This window comes from Anticarsia gemmatalis, chromosome 25, assembly GCF_050436995.1.
Source record: "Anticarsia gemmatalis isolate Benzon Research Colony breed Stoneville strain chromosome 25, ilAntGemm2 primary, whole genome shotgun sequence".
NCBI lineage: Eukaryota > Metazoa > Arthropoda > Insecta > Lepidoptera > Erebidae > Anticarsia > Anticarsia gemmatalis.
The window spans coordinates 4,269,105-4,292,605 of NC_134769.1; the positions used below are offsets into that span (position 1 = coordinate 4,269,105).

The 23,501-nt window shown below is 34.8% G+C and overlaps 3 protein-coding genes across 5 annotated transcripts; 2 read left to right on the top strand and 1 right to left on the bottom strand.

The window, feature by feature from the left end:
• Window positions 1-256: 256 nt before the first annotated feature.
• Cnot4 (CCR4-NOT transcription complex subunit 4) lies at window positions 257-20,021 on the top strand. 3 transcript variants are annotated; one of them, XM_076130908.1, is made up of 17 exons: window positions 257-507; window positions 6,517-6,635; window positions 7,538-7,612; window positions 9,248-9,361; window positions 11,033-11,182; window positions 11,714-11,800; window positions 12,579-12,768; window positions 13,106-13,237; window positions 15,641-15,682; window positions 15,769-15,838; window positions 16,073-16,257; window positions 16,455-17,201; window positions 17,320-17,525; window positions 18,049-18,224; window positions 19,059-19,208; window positions 19,356-19,465; window positions 19,583-20,021. In XM_076130908.1, exons 2-17 carry the CDS (start codon window positions 6,603-6,605, stop codon window positions 19,846-19,848), a joined length of 2,733 nt encoding a protein of 910 aa, XP_075987023.1. In that variant the 5' UTR covers window positions 257-507; window positions 6,517-6,602; the 3' UTR covers window positions 19,849-20,021. The 3 variants fall into 3 exon arrangements, with proteins under 3 accessions (XP_075987023.1, XP_075987025.1, XP_075987024.1); XM_076130910.1 differs by having other exon boundaries at window positions 19,613-20,021; XM_076130909.1 differs by lacking the exon at window positions 257-507 and adding an exon at window positions 1,230-1,248.
• An 851-nt stretch (window positions 20,022-20,872) lies between these two features.
• LOC142983960 (carbonyl reductase [NADPH] 1-like) lies at window positions 20,873-22,698 on the bottom strand. Its single transcript, XM_076131185.1, has 3 exons — window positions 22,397-22,698; window positions 21,477-22,115; window positions 20,873-21,102 (listed from the first exon to the last, which is right to left on the bottom strand). The coding sequence occupies exons 2-3, from the start codon at window positions 22,111-22,113 to the stop codon at window positions 20,894-20,896; spliced, it is 846 nt and encodes a 281-aa protein (XP_075987300.1). The 5' UTR covers window positions 22,114-22,115; window positions 22,397-22,698; the 3' UTR covers window positions 20,873-20,893.
• A 131-nt stretch (window positions 22,699-22,829) lies between these two features.
• On the top strand, window positions 22,830-23,494 carry LOC142983961 (protein lethal(2)essential for life-like). The gene has a single exon (XM_076131186.1). It carries the CDS (start codon window positions 22,921-22,923, stop codon window positions 23,341-23,343), a length of 423 nt encoding a protein of 140 aa, XP_075987301.1. The 5' UTR covers window positions 22,830-22,920; the 3' UTR covers window positions 23,344-23,494.
• The last annotated feature ends 7 nt before the right edge of the window (window positions 23,495-23,501 follow it).

Consider the following 23,501-nt stretch of genomic DNA (forward strand, 5'->3'; position numbering starts at 1 on the left):
TTTAGACGTAAGATCCAATCAGAAATTGTATTCAAAGGCCGTTGTCTTTTGTATTTCTAAGACATGTTGCTAACCTTTGTTTTTTTTACGCATTTTTTACTTAATTCATGTTTTATAAAATGATTTGATATACGAATTATTTCTGTAAGATTTTCTGTAATTAACAACGAGCAATAATAAACATGAAGCAAGAGAGAAAGTAACATCCTTGACAAAAGTGGAAAATTACTCATTCATTATTCGAAATTAAAAAGTACATGAATTTGTCTATGGAAATACAGAACGGAATCTTGTAAAAGATTAGGCCATTTCATAAAACAAATGTATAGTAACTCGCAGAAAATATCTTCGGGACAGTTGTATTTATTTCAGCTTTGCATTTTATTTTAAATTGATTCGTGAACCGCATTGTAGGTCCATTGGAAAGGATTCATCGTCGACTCTAGCGGAAGGGTTAGCAGTCTCGGTTCTGCAATAGAAAAGATTTGCATTGAGAGGAGACGTAAGGTAAACATCGATTTTAATTTTTTTCTCCTAAAATGGAATCGTGTAATGAAAGTAAAGATTACATATTTCTATACCTAAGTGGTTGTATATTGAGTGTTTATAAAGTATTTTTAGTGTATCCTTGTACGAAATGAAAGTTTGACTTTTGCCACATATTCTTTTGAATGGCAGCTGACCGACGTACGTCTAGTTACGAGAGTAGGTACATAATATGCAACGTAAACTGTGTTGTGAGCTTGTAAACGTATTATTTTATCTAAAACGTTGACGATTGATGATTCAAAGTGGCTTCTAGACGCTTCAGATAGCTGTAGATTGGATTGTTTTTTCCTAGGTAAAATGTCAAATTGTGAACTTGTCAAAGCAGGGTTGAGTCATTGTTGCGATCCATTTATTGGCCTAACTTATTGTTGAACATCTATTTACACTGTTTACCTGAACACGTATTTATTTATAGAATCTCAATTGATTATAGATCATACATTTTTCAGTATTCGTTCAGATGTTGTTTTCATTCAGTTTTTATGATAATTAACACATTTTCTTTTAATTGTTTAGGTGTATATGTCTTTTGTTCAATAATAAAAATTATAAAGTGTGAATCACATAATCAACAACAAAAGACATGATCACAGAAAGACACAAAGTGCATAATTTCTTTGTACTTACAAACTGTTCTTCCTGTTCCTTACTGAAGTGTCAAAATTAAGGTGCTATTTTAAAATTCTGACCTCAAATTCTGTAAGTAACCATATATTTTTATAAAATTTATAGGTTATAAGGAAATAATTGAACATTTGTGTTATTTATATGAAACTATTTTTATCTACTTTATCAAAAGGTAGTAGATTTTCCTTGAAAATAATAAATAAATAAAATTATGATTACTTTATTTGTTGTAGGTAGATATAAAAATACTGATCAGGTTGATGATCTGTCAATTTTGAACGAAATCCAAAATAATCATTACTATTACTATACATGCTTTGTGACTTTTAACATTGATTTCTTAAACACCTGTTAATCTGACAATATTGACACCTGTATTGTCTAATTTTAAGAAAAAAATCCTACCCTAGACTTTATTTATGAACTAATTCAGTTCTCAAAACAATCAGTTTCTCAATAAAAATGTTGAAACCAATATAATTATTGAAAAATCAATTACAACTTCTATGTTTGGAAAGAATAGAAAAGCACTTTTATATTAAGAAGTTTTTACTATTTTGAGGCCTTAATAACAAAGCTTTGTGGTTTTTGATGATTATATTAACAAAGAATTTTCATAATACACAGTACCTACATCCTCTTGTGATTTATTCTGTAGGCCGTATGTTACATTGAACTCTGTCAATGTTTGAAAATTTAGTTTAAAGTACCAGTGAAGTAGTAGTGTCCCAATGTAGGCTCTTGTTGCTTTCTTTATGAAATTAACAGCCAGTTTCATAGTTAATTAAGTTCAAGTAAAGTTAAAGCAAATGTTTGAAAAAAAACTGTCAAAATTCTATCTGATAATCTATCTAATGGATATTTTAGGAAGAACATATGTCTATTGCATAAATCATAAGCTAGGTAAATGACATTGACAATCTTATCACTACATGCAATAGTGCATCAACCACATGATAATTATCAATAAGAATGTCTGATTATAAAGTTTTCAAGTTATTTAAATGAAAGTAAACAATAGATAAACAGTGAATCTGGACACTTTAATTTATCTGATGATTTCATATCTTTTGGATAAGAGTTTATGTAATAAAGTATGCAAAATATTCCCCTTTACTACCTAAATACAATAGTAGTTGAAAATATTGAATGAATTTAATCTATAGGTATTTGTATTGCCAGTTGAGTCATAGTAAATCAATGTATTTTTTACTAATTTGACCGTTAAACTAAAGTATAAAATCTTTTGAATAAATATTATTTAAAATTTGTCTTAAGTATTAGTTCTAGAAAAAAGGTTCGAAATCAAAGAGCGAGCGAAAGTTCGAAAGCAAAGTAGTGATTATATTTATTTTATTTTCAGTTCTCATATCAGCTAAACATTAGTACTACTAATCTAACTTAAATTTTATTTATTTTAACATGTAATGAGCAACATAATAATTGTTTACAAATGGACCCCTATAGAAGTCATTTAATCTTGTTATCTATAGTAAACAATATTTTGTGCAAGTAAGCAATTCTTATCATGGCACACTTTGAAAACTTTCCCAAATTTTAATAAACAAATCTTGAAGATCACTAATTGTTTCTGTTCAAATATTTATATATAAAAATAGACTAACAATATTGAAACATATGGCATAGTGTAACTTAGAGATATTAACTTAGTACTAGTACACACTATTAGTAGTTGTAGTACACACTATAAACATATTGTAAGAAGGGAATATTTTGCATGATTTGTAAGCGCTATCTAGAAGCTATACAGAAGTGAAGGTTGCATGCAATTTCAATACTACTTGCTTATTTGTATGAGATTCTTCATACTTACTATTTTACTAAAAACTTAGTGTAAGCTTTGATTAGTTGTCATGTAGACATTTATTAGTAAGACATGCAACATTTAATACATTAAATGTTGCTAACTACAGTTTCATTTACTTGTAACTTACTAAATAAAACATTAAATTAATTTAACTTATTATTGTTCCACTGCTGGGCAAGGGTCTTCCGTAATGGGGGAAGGGTTAGCCCTCGAGTCGTTTACTGCATTTAAAATATTATGTGGTCGAAACATCTGGATATACTAATTAGTTTATTAAACAGGAATAACAGGCAATAGATAAATAATAATTGTACTCATGGCACAGATACATATTATCATTTCTTAATTCAGCCGCTTTTATCGACATATCTCGCTTATATCAGCGACTATTTGCGATAAACAATGTTTGCATAATAAAAGGAGATGTTATGAGTTTTTTTTTATAAACACAAATTAATTGATAATAACCTTTATGTGATAGTTATTTGATAGTTGTAGCATATGGTGGTTTGTTGTGTTTTCTGTTCCGAAAGCGTGGTTTTGTTTATTAGCACTATTTTTATTTTACACTTACAATTTTCCATAAACGCTCACTATTATACTCCCGCGTCTGTCCCTATGTCTGTAATGTCTGTACGTATGCTAAGATCTTTAAAACTACGCAAGCACGTAATGGTGAAGCTGGGGAGGGCCCCTAGTTATAATATAATTGTTTAGTAATGACATATTATTATGCTTGTTATAGTTTTCTATAGGCATGTAGTTGTAGTAGCAAAATTGTGTCAGCATATTGTTATCTAAATTCGCGTAAAGTAAGCCACATTAAAGCACCTACCCAGCTCTCGTTTCAAGTAATTAGTGCCCAAAATTTGTGTGGGACCTTTCAATACGGCCCACGGCCCCTGACTTGGCTTAACGAGTTTTGTTTGATATTAAACATCGACATTTCCCCCTTCCTACAAATTACATAGGCACTTATCCTAAATTCCAATAAGAGGTCAACCATCCATAGATTAACCTACGCGAGATCTGCTTAACCTAAGGGAATTTAAAACTAAATTAAGTATAAAAAAATATTCATTAGAATCTTATAGTTTTAGGTTTTTATATTTGTTTACGTGATTAATACTCAACCACATAATTGGCGATAACACTTCAATAAAAATATGTATTACACATTTTAACCCAAGTATAATAACTGTATCATGGAGTATTTTGCATAACTTTTATTAACATTAAAAAATATTATGTAAATTAATTAATTTTATTCTCATCACGAACTTTTGCGTGCTAGAGTTGAGACAGACACCAGTAGCTTTCATTGTCTGTCTAAAACAATAGAAATCTTTCACTAATTTACATATTCTTTGATTAGATACAAGTGTATGTAACAGTTCGGTCAAAACTAAAAAGTTCAGTGTAAGATATAAATGCGACATTATGTCTATAACGCAAGTAAGTTCAATACCTCGTAGAAAAATACACTACAAAATATTTTCCTTATTTAAACAAATGTACTTATTCATTACTTCTATACCTACATATTTTATTATCTATAAAACGAGTAATAACAAACAGGTGTCCACGCGAACAGTGAGAGTTGTTTGGGTCAAGCTATAGTTCCCATAGAAGATGGGTTGACGACCTTTCACTGCAATATAAACAGTTTAATTGCACTTGCCGTGCTACAAATCAGCCTACTTTTTCATACTAGTACGTCTTACCGTTAGTTCGTAGGTACGAAGATGTATAAAAGTTTAATTTTCCAACTTTATTTCAAAGTAAATGGGTAAAAGTTTTCGTATGCTTATTAATATTACGCTGCGTTTGCTCGGTCGTACCGCAAAATATCTTGAATTTAGTATTCAAGCCTTTAGGAATTTAGCTTTCATCGCAGCACATGTACGCTAATAGTAAGATAACACAATAGTATGTAAAAAAACGATATGTGTTGACCTCAGAGTAAGATCTGCCTTTCTAATAGTGCTTGCATAATGTTCATCTTAGGCGATCATTGCTGTCCATAGCTCTTATCAACTGCGCTCAATTTATAATGAGCTATTATGCATTCCTAGTGTTCACGCCGATTTCGAGTTAGGCTACTTGAAAAAAGGCAGAAAAATACTGGTTTTTGGGTGTAAAGGTGTGTTTTGACCTATCTAATTCGATTTATTGCAACGATTAAAATATGTAGGAAGCACGAAATTGAACACTTTATCGTAATCTATGCAAATATGATAACGTTCAATACAAAATGATAAAAAAACTGGATAGCTTATGTAAATGTAGATTCTAAGCGTCCTATATTTGTTTATTTTGATTACGCAAAATGATCATTAAAATACTACGTCTAGAGAATCTTACGCTAATTCAAATAAATCGAGTTTGGGAACTTTCTCTTTTCCTACTCTCGATGTTTTCACTATCTATGTGAAGAAGCTTAAAGTTATCAATGGCTACTTAGTTTTGCTCTAGGCTATGACGACTACTTATTTGTACGAGCTCGCTCACAGAGTCAGTTATTGTGTGCTTATTTCTTATAACTGCGAATTTTGTTCACTCCACATCGCTATATCTTCAATCTTTCGTATTGTTTATAGTGCCTGAACAATGGTCTCCTTTGTAAAATTAACTTTCCATAAACTAATACAGAATGTCTTGAAAATAACTTCATAACATAGTTATTCTTTCTGAGCGATAACTTGTTGATTATTCTGAATAACCCATATTTTTCATTCACCTCCTAACCTTGACCAAATTTGTTCAATCAATACAGATCTTTATCTTTGGTAGTCATCAATGAGAATTATATTTACAGAGTCATTTTTAATACAAATATTAGGTACAGTAAGGACAGTCACGGGCATGCATATATACGAAGCGTACGTTATTTTTGATGATAGAGAATTACAACTAGGGGCAATGATTATTTCAACGTCTGTTATAACATTAATTTAAAGTATACATATCCCATTCATTTTGATGTTTTCATTCATAGAAATATATTATGTTAGTGGCATTAAAAATGCATTTACGTTCGTGAATGTACATAACGTTTATTTAATAATCTGCGGTACTTGAGGTTTCGCGCAGGTTCGAGCACCACAATTAAATGCGCTTCGATGACTCTGGTTAGATTACCAAATATCAAATTTTGATTATCTTTTATTTGAGTAAATGTAAATTGAAGGTAAACATCTTTCATATTTGAGAATCATTTAAACAGACCTTCAGAGTTTGCGAAGTCCCCAACCCGTTTTTTTAGAACGGTAGGCAGACTAAGCCCATTCCTACAAGCTAAAGAGATTCAAATTCCATCGTGAGAAAGGGATAACGATAGAGAATTTGTACAGCGCTGTCCCGTTTTAACGGCGGAACATGTATCGATATAGTATTTTGAAAGTACAACTACATAAACACCTACTACTTTACTTTATTTTTTGTAAAGATGACTTTAACTTTAAAGAGCAAATACTTCTGTTATTATAATAGTTGTTTCGTTTTGTTTCCAGGTTACAGTAGAGTATATTTCTAGTGTAAACTGACTCTCGTTTGCCGTTCACTGGAGGGAACTGAACCATTGGCTCTTGGGGCTAGGATGTCAGTGCTGAATCAGAGTGGAGAAGAGCAGGTAAACAACAAAAAAAATACTATTAAACTCTATAAAAAAAGAGGTATAAAATAAATTTAACCTATTAATGTCCCACTGCTAGGCATGGGTCTCCTCCTGTAATTGGGGAGGGGTTAGGCCTTAAACCTGTCTTTGTATATTATACTCTTTGATATAATTATGATTTTTGTGACTGTACGTTTGAGTGTTTCCGCACATTTCGTATTTTGGTGAGCACAGATACGAACTCCTTTCTCTTCTTGATTTAAAAGGAAATACATATTGTATTAACAACTTTAGAATACAAAAAACGTACGATTTAAACCTAAAATTACAGTATTTTTGCAAATTGTGAAAGCTTAACACTGGACTATAGGCATTATAGATAGGCATATAAATATTTCCTATTCACATTTCCCTTTTAAAGAAAAGCCATTTTAGAACTTTACCTTTGTACTGCTACTAAAAAAATTCCAACAGGAAAACCCAATTAAATAGCAATTTGAAAGAAATCGTCCCCATAAGGGAATTCCGATATTTAAACGCCTCAAACAATCGTGAACTTGAAACTCCATTGTGTCATAATTGGATGGTCTGTTCAAATAAAATTACTGTTGACTGTATTCTATTTATATTCCCATATATGCGGATAACGGTTGCTAAATACTGTAAAGTTCAATTACCTTTTACAGTGCACTACTAACTACCCGCTGCTTTCATCGCGGGGTAGTTTACAAAAACCCTGCCTTATAGGGTATAAACCTTATCCCCGGCAAAATAAGCTATCGATCTATCAAATTTGAAAAAAAAATCATTTCAATAATTTTCTTTTAAAAGCAAAATATACGTTAAACTAAGTTACTTTGACGTTTGTATGTATATGTATGTATGAAAATATTTAATATAATGTGTTATGTTTTCAGGTGGAATGTCCCCTGTGTATGGAACCTTTGGAGGTGGACGATCTCCACTTCTACCCGTGCACATGTGGATACCAAGTATGTATACTTATTTATATATAACTACTATCTTACTCATAAACACACTAAACCTATTTTAGTTAAAAAGCTACTATAATTATGTTTTCTCTTTTTCATTTTGCTAAGAAATGAAAGAAAGAAAACACTTTATAAGCCTTTCATAACTTCATATATTTTTATGAATAAGAGGGTAGTAACTTTCTCTACAAAATATCAATAAATTAAACTCATAACTGTTACTGATGGGTACGGATCTCTATCCGTATTGAAAGAGGAGTTAGGTTAGTTTGTATTGCTTTAGATTTGAAACTTTGAACCTTGTTTGGCAGGCTTTTGTATGAGTCAGCTATCACTGCATTTCTCTTTAGAATTAAAGGAATAATACCTAAATTCAGAAATTTTACATGACTGTATCATTATTACGTCCAATTATGATGTCAGTGCATTCGCATTTTGAGGAAAGTAGTTTTGAAATTTCAATGACTAATAAAGTGATATTAATTGACCTCTAATGACATAATTAAACGGCTACTTACACTAGTATAATAATTAACTAACAATAATTTACAAACGATATAAAATATAGCACTGACGTAATTCTCGTACGTCAGAAAAGTCCTCTGTTACCTACCCGACATGTTTTGAGTACACAAAAACAAGGTTTTATAAACAAAAAAGTGTTTCTTCACAAAAGTTATAATTCCGACCTGCCCCAAGATATCGAAGGATAGCAAAACCAGTATGGTCCGATCGATAATAAAAATGTTATTTATAAAAACAATGCTTATGTATACACCTGTGATTGGCTCGCGTCGAAGTAAGAAAGAACCAGGGATTTTTATCTATCTACGTTTTAAAAATACGATATCGACGAGATAAAGGTGATTATTATAAACAAAACGGCGAGTGTTTTCAGTAATACCTAATATTTGGGATTGAAAGATTGCCATATCAGTTTCAATTGATTTTTTAAACATTTCTGTGGACAAAATTGATTTGTATCAAAAAATCGTACAAAATCGACAGAGTACGCCTTTTCTTTCTGTATTCGGATGTGTAATTTCAAAGTATGTTTCGAATAAAAGGGTTTTTTAGTTCACAAAATGTCAATGTATCGAATTACAAACCGTTAGTTGACATTTGACCTTTCACTAAAGTTGTTGACTTGATTTTATTTAAAAAACTCGTATCTTGTTAACTCAGATTTTAAAAGATAAATACTGTGAACTACACAAGTTGTTGCACATTACATTATTTACTAAATATACCATAAGGTAAATTATTATTTACCTCTAGTTATGTGATGTACTTCTTCTAAGAAAATTAAATGATTGCTCATATGGTTAGGAAAATCTAATTTGAAAGATAAACCACATGTTTTTGTGAACACTGATTCATAGTATTAAAGGTTTAATTAATGCAAAATTTTATTGCAATGTATAACCATATTGTACAAATATTGTTACTTATGACAGCCTTAACTTAGGCTCTGTCTACACCTAAGAGACTTCAAATAAAAGTAGTTATTAAAATAACGCATTAGTTTGAAATTATAATTTTGCCTTAAGTTGTGAAAACTCCGTCCGTTAGTTTATAAGAGCTTAATATTCTATATTATATGTTTCAATAGATATACTCCATATAATGTTACAGATATGCCGGTTTTGCTGGAATCGAATCCGGGAAGGCGAGAACGGCCTATGTCCGGCGTGTCGGAAAGCCTACCCGGAGAACCCGGCAGACTTCACTCCGCTCAGTCAAGAGCAGGTAATTAAAACAACTATTAATTAATTTATAACCCGTAGTTATCACACTGCTAGGGATTTCTTCCCGAACGTGACAGGGACTAGGACTTGAGACCGTCATGTTGGCCTGGTGCAGGTTGGGGACTATGCAGTATGCATGCACTCAAGAAATGCGCTAAACAGTTTTGCGACATTTGAGTATTCATCACGATGTTTTCCTTCACTGTTCACACAATTTATTATATTATAAAAATTATAGTAGGTATGGTATGATGTTTGTGTTCAGTTGAGTTGAAGGTATGTGACAATCAATGTCGTAATTACAAAGACATTGCGCTTTTGTCGTAAACGATTGTTATTTTCTTTTACAACTCACACTTGTTATAACTCAAAGTGTAGGCAAATCTATTGTCAAATAATGAGATTATAAGTAGGATCATTTACAGCAAACTTTTCTAGACTCACTAAATGATTAAAGCGTTCTGGCATTATAATTCGTTTGTCTTTCCGATATACTTTACTATGTAATTTTTCAATCCAAATTAATATGCTGACTTTAAAATCGTGTGCATATTTCCTCCTGCAAAATCAATTGTGAGAAAATCACTGATTGACTGTTGATTGCATGACTCATTTGAAACAAAATTAGTTGCAAATTACAATATTGATTCATCATTTTCCTCTTTGAACCGTCATGGATATTTACGCTTCATAATATGTACAATGCAATATAATGATATGTACATTCTATATAACTGCATGTAAATAAAGGTACTAGTATTTTTGTAAAAGGGTAAGGGTCAAACATTTTTGCGGCGCTCTCATAATTGAATTGCATTTAAAATTTATGCGGAAGTTAATTTAGGGAAGGTCACATTTTTTCTGGAAAATATGAAGTCTACTTTTTGCTTGAACAGTGCTAACTCGAAATGCTTTTTTATTAATTTAAAGTTGTAAAATAATAAGAAGACTACTTCAAAAACCAAAGGGCTAGAAACGTTCCATGTTTCATATCGTACTACAGACATCTTGCTTAGTAAATTCTTTATCTGTGCAGTATATTTTTGTCGATTAATATCTAAACCCGTCAAGTTTGTATAAACACAAACAAAGCTTAATCCAGAATACTATTCTATACGATTACCTCCAATAATTATTTATTCAGTATTGTTATCTATCAACTAAAAGTAGTATTGTTTACAAACTAACAATACTGTGTCATATATATAGACAGACGACAGCAATAAGTAAGAGGATAACTGAAACGTAACATTTACATTGTAATTATAACCACTTATACATTAGGTACGTGAGTTTAGTCACTCGTGACTTAGGGAATACCTAGGTCTTGGTCATGGATTTACTATGTGTTATTCGGAAACAGACTACTATTAACTTTACAAGTTATAATTTACAAATGTTGTAGAATAGATATCGATTGTTAGAATGTTCTTTACAGATTTGGGGTCATTGCCCTGTAATTGACTTGTAAATAGGTTAATACATTTATAACTATGTGAGAGGTATACTTAAAATCACAGTTTTTGTAATTGAACTTATGTAGTATAGTTTTGATTTAAATATTTGCTCAATTGTCAACTGTTCGTGCAGGCTACTGACTGAAAGTTAGTTATAGTCTAGTATAGACGGTAAAAAACATATGAAAATACATTTTTGGTGGTTGTTGTTGCAGGTGGCAGCAATAAAGACGGAGAAGAAGGCTCGCGAGCAGAAGCGGCGGAACAAGACGCTGGAGTCGCGGCGCGCGCTGGCCAACGTGCGCGTGGTGCAGAACAACCTCGTGTTCGTCGTGGGGCTGCCCGTGCGGCTCGCCGACCCGGAGGTACCTGCCTTACTGCGCCTTACCACGCCTTGCCACCTACCGACTATGTACTTCTACTGCTATGGGACAGTCTCTATAGCTAAGACGTGCTAACTACTATTACTGCTATTTTAAGTCCATAGATAGGGCTAGATGGGCTTTATGCCGTGAAAGTTTGATTCCAGGCGAAACCAAGTAATTTCTGCGATCCTAAATGTATAGAGTTCTGGGATTCATTGGAGAAGCTTTTCTTTTTTAGAAATACTAAACAAATTATCATTTATGTTAAGAAAAAAAAGTTGTTGATAGCCATGATTCTCATTTTCTGCTATATAATAGCAGAAAATTTGTCAGTCTAAACTCAACTTTCTAGTTTAGGACATTTGAAGAAGAAACACTACGTGAGCGGAGAGAAATTCGTTATTTTATTGGTCACATAAATTAGCTTTTTTCATATTGGTACGCGCAAAAAGCACGCTCGCTGATGTAGGTATTATCCAGTTTGGCGAAAAGCATTCGTCATTTTACAGTTAAGAATGTATTCATTTTCAGATCCTCAAACGGCAAGAGTACTTTGGCAAATATGGCAAAATTCACAAAGTAGTTATAAACCAAAGTACCACGTATGCGGGGTCACAGGTAAGAACAGGACTTTTTGTTATTGTTTTTAACCCTCAAAGCGACTATTACTAACATATCCGCGAAAAAGAAAGTTGATTTTTAAAATATTTTTAAATTGACTAAAGTTATGCATGTTTCGCAATAATGGATATCGAGATACTTAATGAGGGTAATTATTTAATGTTATTTGTTGCCTGTGATGATGTGTTTATAGTGATCACTGAATGAAAAGTGAACAACAATTCACATTTGTCACTTTTTATTCTTCCAGGATGGGCATGGAAAGTGGCAATTGTAAATTAACCGAGTGGCGGGACATCTGTCACGACAGTTCAGTACATAGAGTTAAAACGTACGAGATAGCGATTACGAGACAAGAACGATACTACAAAATTTCAAAGTTCGTAATATGAAAAATGGATACGAAGGAAACGTGCTTTGTTTTTAATAAGGCTAGTTTTATAGTGACGCTTATGAGCGGTGCGGACGACGAGCGCAGCTCGAAAGTTGCAAAAGCGTGAGTCTAAGGAGGACCAATATTTGTCAGATACTAAGAGCTTTCCGTCCACTCCGTTCGGCGCTCGCGCGGCTACAAGCGTAACTATAAAATGCGCCCAGAAGTCCATTCATTTCTATCCTTTTTTCTCTTGCGCGACATGCGTACGATAGTTTTTCGCTCCCGCGTCTTATGAGTCCTTGGCATAGCGTAATTTTAGCTCTATGCTCTCTCGAACCTGGTCCACAGATTATGAGTATGTGTGTGACACTGTGTAACGCGTGGTGTCGCTATGCGCAGGGTCCGTCGGCGTCGGCGTACGTGACGTACGTGTCGGGCGCGGACGCGCTGCGCGCCATCCAGGGCGTCAACAACGTGACGCTGGACGGCCGCGTGCTCAAGGGCTCGCTCGGCACCACCAAGTACTGCGCCAACTTCATGAAGAACCAGCCCTGCCCCAAGCCCGACTGCATGTATCTGCACGAGCTAGGTACCGTACATACCTTACGTACTTGTACGCTCCGCTAATTATTATGTAGCAAAATAAAGCTGCTTACATGCTTCATGTTCCATTACAGACCGCAGGGATGGTAAGTAAAGAGAACTTGTACAAAAGTCTGGATAACAGAAATATTACAAGCCATGCTTAGCATTCCGCGCCCTGCGTATCTTGCGATTACATGAACAGAATCTAGGGTCTGATAGTACTGCTACTTCATAATCAAATTGAGACTCCTCTGCGTCGAATAATACTTGACTCTGTTCTATAAATAAATTCTGTATTTATCACTAGTACAGATGAATAATATCATTGTTGTATGTGCCAGGTGATCCTAAAGCGTCATTTACGAAGGAGGAGATGCACGCGGGCCTGCACCAGGTGTACGAGCGAAAGCTTCACAACCAGCTGTTGCAGGCGCAGCGGGATAAACCGGAAGACAAACACAACAATAGTTCAGGTACATACAAACATACATACCACATAAATGTCTCACTTATCACTATAAAATATTCAAGCATGATTGCAATTATGAACAGTAGAAAAATACAAACAAGATGAACACTCCATTCTATCTTTGTATCACACCATCAGATAAAATTAGGTAATATAGAAAACACCTACTGAATTCATTTTGTTCATTGCTTAGTATACTTTTAGTACACATTAGTATGAGCTTCACAGATAAGTATCTTATTAGAATTAAATCAAATACCTGATTGAAAATAAGACAGAGGTCAACCGCCTTTTGTACTAAACAATCTTTTGGTTAAATTTCATTTTTCATCTTAAAAACAAAACGAATATTTAATTTTTTTGTCCAAATATTCATAAACAAATGAGTAAGAAGAGGTTTGGCATTTTTAATATAAATGTTAGTTCTAAGATCATTATCCGTATTTCTTAGCAATATTATTTGCAAAATAACATTTAACAGTGCAGGTAAACCTGAATAAACTATTTCAAGTAGTTTTATTCATAGTCAAGGTCGAACAACAAAAGGTTAACGACACGAAATTAAGAAGCGTAAAAATCGCTTTTTGTGATTGCTATTCATCAACACCTTTATATCAAAGAGAATTGAATAAGATTTTTTATGCTGCGCGAACTATTTCACATTAGGAATATACTAAACGTTCTTGTTGTACTGGGACCAAGCAGAGACTTTGCTGTCACGTACAATTTTAATTTTATAATGAAAATCATACATTTTATAGTAATTTGTTAATATGTATAGTTTAGTTTAGTTTTTAAGGTGGAACTTTATAGATTTTTTTTTCATAGATTTTGCTGTCACAAATTCTTTCGTTTAGGTTATCTGACACTTAACAAGCCGTGAAACTGGCCCTCAGTTTTGTAATTTATGAAACTCGACTTTGGTTTTGTAATTCTAGATATTTTAATTTTGTATTAGTTTTTCGGCGATAGGTATCCTATTTCTACACAGGTATAAAATAGTTCCACTTCATAGAATATTTTCGTTAAAAACTCGCAGATGTATAATTTATTCTGGCTACTCGCCAATGTCCGGTGGATGCCTAATTAGTAATAGTTTTGCTTCATAAATTACGTTACGTAAAGCGTATGTGGGTTAATTCGTCTCGTTTATGGGTAGGTAGATGTGACGTAACCATGTAATTAATTGTTCAAAAATAACATTTTGCCAACGCTATTTTATTAAGCTTTAGGTGGAAGATATTAATTATGTCGGTTTTGCAGTTTCGCTAGGTTATTTATCTGAATAAAACGTGCTTTTATGATTGTTTAGTTAATTATAGGTATTGTATAGAGATAAAATACACATTTGACACGTATTTGCAATGTCTAATTACTTCCTATACATGCTCAAAGTCGAAAGTATCTTTGCAAAGATCTTAACTTTGGCACGCGCGTGGATAATTGCTACTAACCATGCATTTTTTCTATTTATATTCGTATACGGTGAATCATCATCTATAAATAGACTTCATATTTTTATTATCAATGTATAATAATCTTGAAGATTCATTATTATTACAAAGTAGTTACTTTTTTACCAGTATTTCTATAGTCATATAAAATATCAAAATTACATAGTACGGCGCCATGGATATAAGTAATGATAATATTATCCTGAACAAACCAATAATACGATAAAATAAATAAGGTCATGTTGAAAAATGAGGTCACAGTTGTTTACAATCTCGACCATACATTTCCACCGTTACCATAGTTTTACCGTTCCGTACCGTTATTATAATACCGTTTTATGGAGATTTTAACTTATTTACTATGTATTTTTGTAAAACTAGAATGCTAGCTTTCCTTGCCTATTAACGATTTTAAACTCTCGCGACTTGTACACATGATATTATATTGCAACCAATTTTTTTTTACCCATTACTGACCCAATACTGGGTAAGGATTTCCTAACGAACGAGGAAGAGGTTAGGCCTTGAGTCCACTTTGCTGGGCCAGTGCGGGGAACTGACATTAAAACCCTACTTAATTTCTTAGGAAATAATGGGAAACTAGGTTTGGCGTTTATAATGGTTGTTACCATTACAGATTTTTTTATTGAGATCAATGGATAGCTGTAGGTAGTTGTAGGTGGACTATAAATCACTTCTACGTTATTACGAAATATAAATACCATATTCGGCTTTGTATGTTGAATGAAAGGTATTATGTTTGTTGCAAATGTATGTCAGACTATTTTTGATTGGTAGACTGCAATTTTGAAATATTTTGGTTTTCTTATTTTCTGGGAGGTTAAGTCCAATTGGAATGGACTGAATATAAACTGACATTTACAACTTTATTTTATTGTAAACTGCGCAATCTTACGAATTAGTTTATTAATAGAAATCGTCGAATGTTACAGGTAATTCTAGTACGAATGCAGAAAAAAGCAGTTCAAAAGATGGTAAGAAACTATCATTATTCCTCTACTTTGAATTATTAATCAATATAGTAATAAATAAGATATTGACATGTTTTGTGTTATTTCAGGTAATCAATCGAACTTTATACCGACAACAGTGGTCACATCGTCACATATAAATGTAGTCAATTCTTCTAAGTGAGTACCTACAACAATATACACCATAACTTTTGGTTTATGTCGACATTTACTTGCTATTTTATGAGGCATTTGTTAAACTAGAAAGTTTTTAAGAAAACTATTACCGTTTTGAATTGCTTTTTATATAAATATGACAAGTATCTTTGCGTTAAAATGAAACTAAGATAATTAATTTGGTACTTGTATCGAAAAATATGTTGGATTTTCTAATTAGTATCGTTGTGATTGCAGATCTAATAAAAAAGAGTCGGTTAATGGGACGAGTGGTTCAAGTGGGTCTAGTGGGTCGAGCGGGTCCAGTAGCAGCAGCAATGGCGTCGGGAACGGCAAGGAAGCGTGGCCTAGCCTCGGCTCCTCGCCCCCCTCCGACAGCCCCGCCAGAAAACAACCCAGTCCCAAACCACAACAGTCTACGGGTATGTACCCCTTTTTAATAAAATATCTATGTTGCTTGGACATCAAATCTGTTATTTGTGTAGCCATCGTCAAAACAAGGATTTGGGAAAAGCTTGATGTACCACTCCATTGTCTGTCTTTGACAATGTTACATTAATATGGAGACAAATAATAAGCAGTAAGCACGTTACTCATTCATGTCTTTATTTGTTTACAGTTAAGTCACAAGAAAACGGCACATCAGAATCTTCCAGTCCCACACAACAGTTACAACAACAGGCTCAAACGAAACAGAGTAAAGACACACACACAGAAAGCAAAACAAACAGAAGCAAGGAACCTAGCACAAACGGCCAAAGCACCAAGAAAAGTAAAACCGACAAATCCAAACAAAAGTCTAGCAATAGTATTAATAATGATAATGATACCGAAATATTAGATACCAAACAATACAATAGTACGCAGACCAATCACACGTCCGTCTTCGAGAACGAAAACCCTAGCTTCCTGTCCAACGAAATAGATGAGCTCGAATCAGATAGACACAGTTTATTAGAAAACCACGACTTGCTAGACAACAGTGATCACAGCCTCCTCGACGACGACAACACACACAACCTCCTGAGCGACGCCAGCAGCGAAGTGATCATGATGCAGAGGCACAGCGAGATGCTGGCCGGCCTCGTCGACAACAACCATCTACTGCCACACATCAAGTCCCCCTCCATACTCAACGGCTATGGCCTCCTAGACAGAGATATGCCCTATCTAGCTAACGACAGACATAGCCAAATTAGCCAAGGTCTCATGGACCAGAAGGAATTGTTGCTGAGGGAACGCAGCCAAAGCGAAATGCTTATGAGACAAAACGAGCTGATGGCGAGACAACACAACCCAATGGTCGAGCCCAAACACTATATGCCCTCTTCTAGTATAGGTCTCGAGTCTACTAGTGAATTATTAGGTAAGATAGTGTCTGTCATTCTGTTCCTCGCGCCCCGTGCCGCCGGCGGGGGGGCGGGGCTCGTCGCGTTACTTGCTGGTGCTCCGAGACGGGTATAACATGTCAAATGTTTGTGCAGGTGCTAATTTTCATCCAAATCCCAATATGCTTCCACCGTTCGGTATGCGCGTAGACAATGGTCTGGGGTCGAGCGTGGGCGGCGTGGGCGGCGTGGGAGGAGTGGGCGGCGGGTTCCTGATGCACAACTCGGCGCTGTTGCCTCCCAGTCAGCCACAGATGTCACAGCCTGGTCTCGTCAATGGCTACGACGCGCCACAGTCTGCGGTAAGTACCTCACACACAACTACATGCTTTACTTCTAATTGATAAGACTACCAAATATGACATTGGTCTATGTTAAGTTGATTGCTTTTGATAAAATTACTTATTGGTGTACCTCTGACCCAATTACAGTAACATTAAGCTTGTCGTATAATTTGAGTCCCTGTGGACTAAATTTATAATATAAACTAGAAACAAACGCCTAAAAGAAAACCCTCTTACAAAAATATCTTGTGTGAGGATCATCTCACATGGCAACAGCTCTAATATGAACTTATTTTCTAGATACTTAAAAGGGTAAAATCTATCTCGACTAGTTTAATTTGTGGGTGTGGCTATGATGATAGTGTTAACGTTGTTTTTGTCAGTAGGAGGATAAGGGATGACAAAAGACCGGTTTTCCATCGTCACATAATTTTCCAGGAATAATTCGGAAGTTAATTACAAATATTGTATGGAGGGACTGGTGGTTAAACAACTTAGTTTCTTAGGCTTTTGTAGTGACATTGTGTTGTGCGTGTTGCAGAACGAAGGTCGGTACCTGGCGGAGAACATGGACAAGTTCTTCACGGACTTCCGGCAGGCGCAGCAACTGCGCCAGCTGCGCCACAACCCCGAGGAGCGCCGCTACCACGAGCCGCACCACCACTACCCGCAGAACATGCTCAGCGCCGAGAGACTCGAAATGGAACACAAACAGAGGTACTAATCAACTTTTGTTAGTATAATCTTGAATTAGGATTGCTGTATACTCCAATAAGATTTTTATATTTTTAAAAAAAGCAACGTCGATTAGTTTTATTGCACTGTGTATCGGTAGCCTTATGCTTACTATTTCAAATTTTTTTTTGTTTATTTTAATGCGTTGTATTCGAATATACGTTATAGCAAAAGATCTGTAACAATATACTATGCATTTATACTATAGAAATTCAACACCCATAAATCGGTACTTATGTTCAATTTGATGTAAATCGTTTGATTCCACAAGGCCATATCATATTCATACTAACGTTACTAACTAACTAACGCCATAACACTCAAACATCACATAAATCCACGGTTCAAGGCAAAACCTGTTGATATTCTCCAAAACAAATTGCGTCTAACTATAAAACGTAAATAGACGTTGCACAAACATCGTCTGCCGTAGTATTTTAGGTTAACTATTAAATCTAGTCGTTAAAATCTTGTACTCTTTGGTAAATACGTAGTACTCTATAGTAAATAAGCAATGTGATAATGTATGAACAAATAAATAGTAATATGACTGTTAACTCTTTAAAAATGAGTCCGAGTGAAGTTCTGCAGCAAACATTATAATAAAGACACTAATTCAATAATGAAATATTACACCTCGTAATCGTTACACTGAAATCATTCTTATAGCTTTCAATTCAATCACCTATTTCAGTTTTAAATTGTGAAAGAGTTTATAACATATTACAAAAATAAATAAGGGCCTTCTTAAAATGTGAAGAATATTGCCCCCTTGTGGAGGTTTAATATTTGAAGTTGTGTGTTTGAATGTTTCAGAATGAACAATTTACGCGGCAACGAAGGCAATGGAGGACGTGCGGCAGGTGATGGCGACGACGATTTAGATTTCGATCCCTTCAAGGAAACACAGAAGGCCTTCGCAGAACTTATGGAAACGGAAATGAAACAAAATACAGTTCCTAGCGGGTAAATACTCAATCTCATAATTTTCGTAAAGAATGATGTAATTTCAAAAACAATTTTGATATTCGCTACCTCCCTTTGACAAGAATCTCTTACAATATCAGATAGTATACTTGTGCTATAGTCGTATTTTATTTTTATTTATTTTAGTGACAATATGGACCGTGTACGCAGATCCCGCCTAGCGCCACCCGGTTTCAGCCATATGAACACATTCGGATTAGGAGTGCCACGCCCACAACAACAAACACATCATCAAGGTACATTATTACTCATTAAAGTAAAAAAAATAAATAAAAGTTACGGTTGCCTCTTGTTACACTTAAAATCGTTACGTTTCGTTAGTACGATAGTGACGGGCGACGTTTCTTTTTTAGGTTACAATTCAAATAGCGCCATGTTCTCAGACTGGACGCAGATGGACCCGGCCATCATGTCGACGTCGGTGCCGTTCGGCAAGGCCAGCCAGCAGCAGCAGGAGCTGTTCGCGCGCTTCAACTCGCTGGGCGCGCGCGGCCACGCGGCGCCGTGGGGGCAGAAGCTGGGCTGGGGCGGCGTGGCCTACGCCGGCATCCCGCTGCCGCCCGGCTTCGCGCCCGCCAAGCCGGCGCAGCACCCCGCCGAGTGCATCGACGCCAAGTAGACTGCGACCGCTCCCCGGACGGATGTTATATTTTCTATTCAGTAATATTATTGTTTCTTTCCGTTGGTGATGTGATCGATAAATCTTTGTATTAAGAAAGAGCATATTTTAACGAGAGAAATATGATAACAAAGGAATTTGTAAAATAAATTAACCTATTTGTTTTATTTAAAGTTTGATTTATTTATTTTTCGTTCGGTCGGCGGTCCCCGTGATTATTGATATTATCATATTTCTTAGTGAATTATTTTTCGTTCTTTACTTCGTTTCGCTGCGCGTAATATATGTATATTCGTTATATATTATATATTTACTAGAATCATATCCCTGTTATGACAGATTATATTTTCTATATTAAAATGAGATGCCAATAACTCGCTGTTCCATTTGTACCTTATTGAGCCATTAACCATGAGAAAGATCATTAAAATTAAATCAAGATTAAACATTCACTCTTTTAATGACATACCTTCTCATTCATCATACAACACGCTACAACGGATCACCAGCATGGATAGTGTTATACAGTAAGGTCAAGAAAATGTGAAACAAAACAGTACAGATAACAGATTGTTGGAGGTCTACTAAACAAGTGAAAACAAGCTCCTGCTTACTAATTCTCAAGACCCGCCGCCTTCTAGCTTACTTCACTCATTAATCCATTAATAGTTCTCTTGCTTATTTACCTATTTAGCTTGTATAGATTCTTATAATTGATCCTGAAATCTTTACAATACGATACTACCTGAGGGGGAGAAAATCTTTAAGAATGAAAAAAGGAAGAGTTGCCTAAATTAACTACTTGTAATTAAACTTTAAATGCCTTGAGTTAAATGTAGGTATACGAGAAACTTCATGTTTACACTGCACCTGTATAAGTAATATTTGGGATTTAGACGTTCCTTCTATTGTATAGTGTATTAAGATAGAAAAATATAATAAAAAGAACACAGCTATTCTTGAGAGTTAAAATCAGGCACTAGAAATCTACATCAACTCGTATCTAACAAAGAAAAAGGAACTATACTTTACACAACTTTATTATTCACACATTTTTCCCATCAATATATTTCCGTGGGTCTTCTCCATCCCAAGGCACATCCTGACCATTGTGCCACACGTAGCGACCTCCAGTGCTTTCCTTCAATGCTAGAGATACAGGTACGACGGCTGCGTCTGCTGGGGTGATGGAGCCGGCGCCGTACGTCATGTCTGACATTACGTAGCCGGGGTGCACGCAGTTCACTGTTATACCTGGATTTAGTGAATAGTAAGTTATTGATCCGGGTAAGTTAAGTAACCTAAGCTCCTATTAATGATGGCTACTAAAGGTAGTCCTTTGACTTAGTAGTCAACATTAACTTATTAAAACAGTGCAGAGCTTAACTGATACACGCATTATTTGTTTTACTAAATTAAAAGTTAAAAATTTATTATTATTATTATAAAAGAAGTTTAAATAATGGTTAGGTCGCAGGTTCGGTTCCTACAGATGGCGGTTACTGGTTACACCTTATTCTTACGCAATATACTAACGGAATCTTCAACAAAATATTAAAACAAGAGAAACAAAATTAAAGTACATCGCTCATTATCACCTGACTTTTTTCTATAGTAAATCATCTTACCTTCAGAAGCCAGTCTTCGATGAAGCATGAACGTATACGCATTGACAGCTACTTTTGAGACAACATACGGCGAGTTGCCCCAACCTTTATTTATATCTTCTCCTTGCCGTACATCCTCAACATAACTATTAGCCAAGCTTTTCAGTTCCTTTAAACTCAAATCTTTGGAACTGAACCTCTTTTTCAACTCATCAGAGGGAATACGACTTAAATGGCCAGAAGAACTAGTGATGTTGACGATTTTCGCGCCTTTTTTCACGAATTCCAAAATGGCTTCCGTAAAATTGACCAAAGACGTAAAGTTAACGAAGACTGTCTGTTCCGCTTGGTATATTTTTGGTTTAGGCGAGTTGAGAAACAAAATTCCTGCATTGTTGATCAATATTTCGACTTCTTCATTCTTGTTTCGTAGATGCGCCAAAAACTTCTTGATACTTTCGTTATCAGTGACGTCTAGTTGATGATAAACTGGACTAAGGCCCAATTTCTTTAGCTCCTCACATGCTGCCGTTCCTCTCTTTTCGTCTCTGGATGTTAAATAAACTTGTCCATTGTATTTCTCGCAAAGTATCTTCACTATCGCAAATCCTAGGCCTTTATTAGCTCCTGTTACTATTGCCACTTTTCTAGCTGACATTTCTAAATATAAGATGAATATTATAAAGCAGTGTTTATGTTCAGTCTCTTTACAATATAGATAAAGCCACAAGCGATAAGGTTGACGTAAACATCAGTATTTTACTCAATAGCAAATAACGCTGTTTTTGTTTAAAGTGATTATCACAAGCTATTACATATTCAAGCCAATTTATTTTGCGATAAGTCATCACAAATTAGGTACAAGCATTAAACATAATTACTACAAAGGTAATAATAATATGTTATTTTAAATGCACTTGCTTTAAGCATTGAGAACTTACTTATAACTTGTTTTGCCTGTTTAATTACTACTTAGTTGTCAGCTTAAATTAGCTTAGGTGTTTCATTAATCTACTACAGCTGTTATCAGCTGAACATCAATGGGCGTGTATGTGCTATTTACAAAGTATGAATGACAATACATAAACATAACCTATTCAAAGTTTACTCAAGTTAACTAGTTTACAAACGCAAACGCTGTTGTTTTTCTATGTTTCTACTCAGACGCTTTAAAAACCTGATCTCAAACTTGTTTGAAAGTCACGCTGTGTTTTGTTGCACCCAAACATTCTATTTCTTGATTGGTTATGTTGACGTGCTTCTGATAAATAATTCGTGCAACAGGTATCATTCAAGGTTTTTGTAAAGCGACATCTATATTTAACGCTTTGGTACTGTTTGACAGAACTTGTTTTTTTTTTTAAGTCATACATTGAAAGTAGGACGCGCAGCGTACCGTGCGTAACAAGTCGTGAACTTTGTGTTAATTCATGATATTTCTAGAATTTTAGTTGCGCGCGCCGCGATGCTGCAGCTACCTGCAATATACAAGCCTCCCATGTTTGGGGACGATACCCTGTTACATTCGCTTGATTGGATCGAGAGTTTTCCTTGGAGACATGAGAACACTGTGAAAACTGATCGTGAAAAGTATGAGATATGTTTACAAGTGAAAGATTACGCGCCTAATGAGATATCAGTGAAAACAGCCGACGGTTGGCTTGTGGTGGAGGGGAAACACGAAGAGAAAAAGGATGACTTTGGCTACATCGCGCGACAGTTCATGCGAAGGTGTCCTATTCCCGAGGGATGTATTACGGAGAAAATCAATTCCAAGTTGACGTCTGATGGCCTTCTTATAATTACAGTGCCTCGAAAACCTGTAGCAAAGAATGATACTGTGATTCCTGTAAAACACGAAAACTCAAAGGCTAAAAGTAAATTGTGATTAGTCTCCAATAGTTTTAGGATTTGGCTTTTCCATGTTTCCATACCAAATATGATGTGATGTTTAGTTATTGGATAACAGGGAAATCTGGTGATATGTGTACCTAATTAAATTAATTTTTTGTTTGTAAATAAAGAAGTGATTTGTCTTATGTTGTT

Excerpts from the sequence above, each read along its gene's own strand:
- Cnot4 (XM_076130908.1), top strand. The coding sequence starts at position 6,603 with ATGTCAGTGCTGAATCAGAGTGGAGAAGAGCAG. Across the intron at positions 6,636-7,537 it reads ATCAGAGTGGAGAAGAGCAG|GTGGAATGTCCCCTGTGTAT; the intron begins GTAAACAACAAA and ends TTATGTTTTCAG. Across the intron at positions 19,466-19,582 it reads ACAACAAACACATCATCAAG|GTTACAATTCAAATAGCGCC; the intron begins GTACATTATTAC and ends TTTCTTTTTTAG.
- LOC142983960 (XM_076131185.1), bottom strand. The coding sequence starts at position 22,113 with ATGTCAGCTAGAAAAGTGGCAATAGTAACAGGAGCTAATAAAGGCCTA. Across the intron at positions 21,103-21,476 it reads TCGAAGACTGGCTTCTGAAG|GTATAACAGTGAACTGCGTG; the intron begins GTAAGATGATTT and ends CACTAAATCCAG.
- LOC142983961 (XM_076131186.1), top strand. The coding sequence starts at position 22,921 with ATGCTGCAGCTACCTGCAATATACAAGCCTCCCATGTTTGGGGACGAT.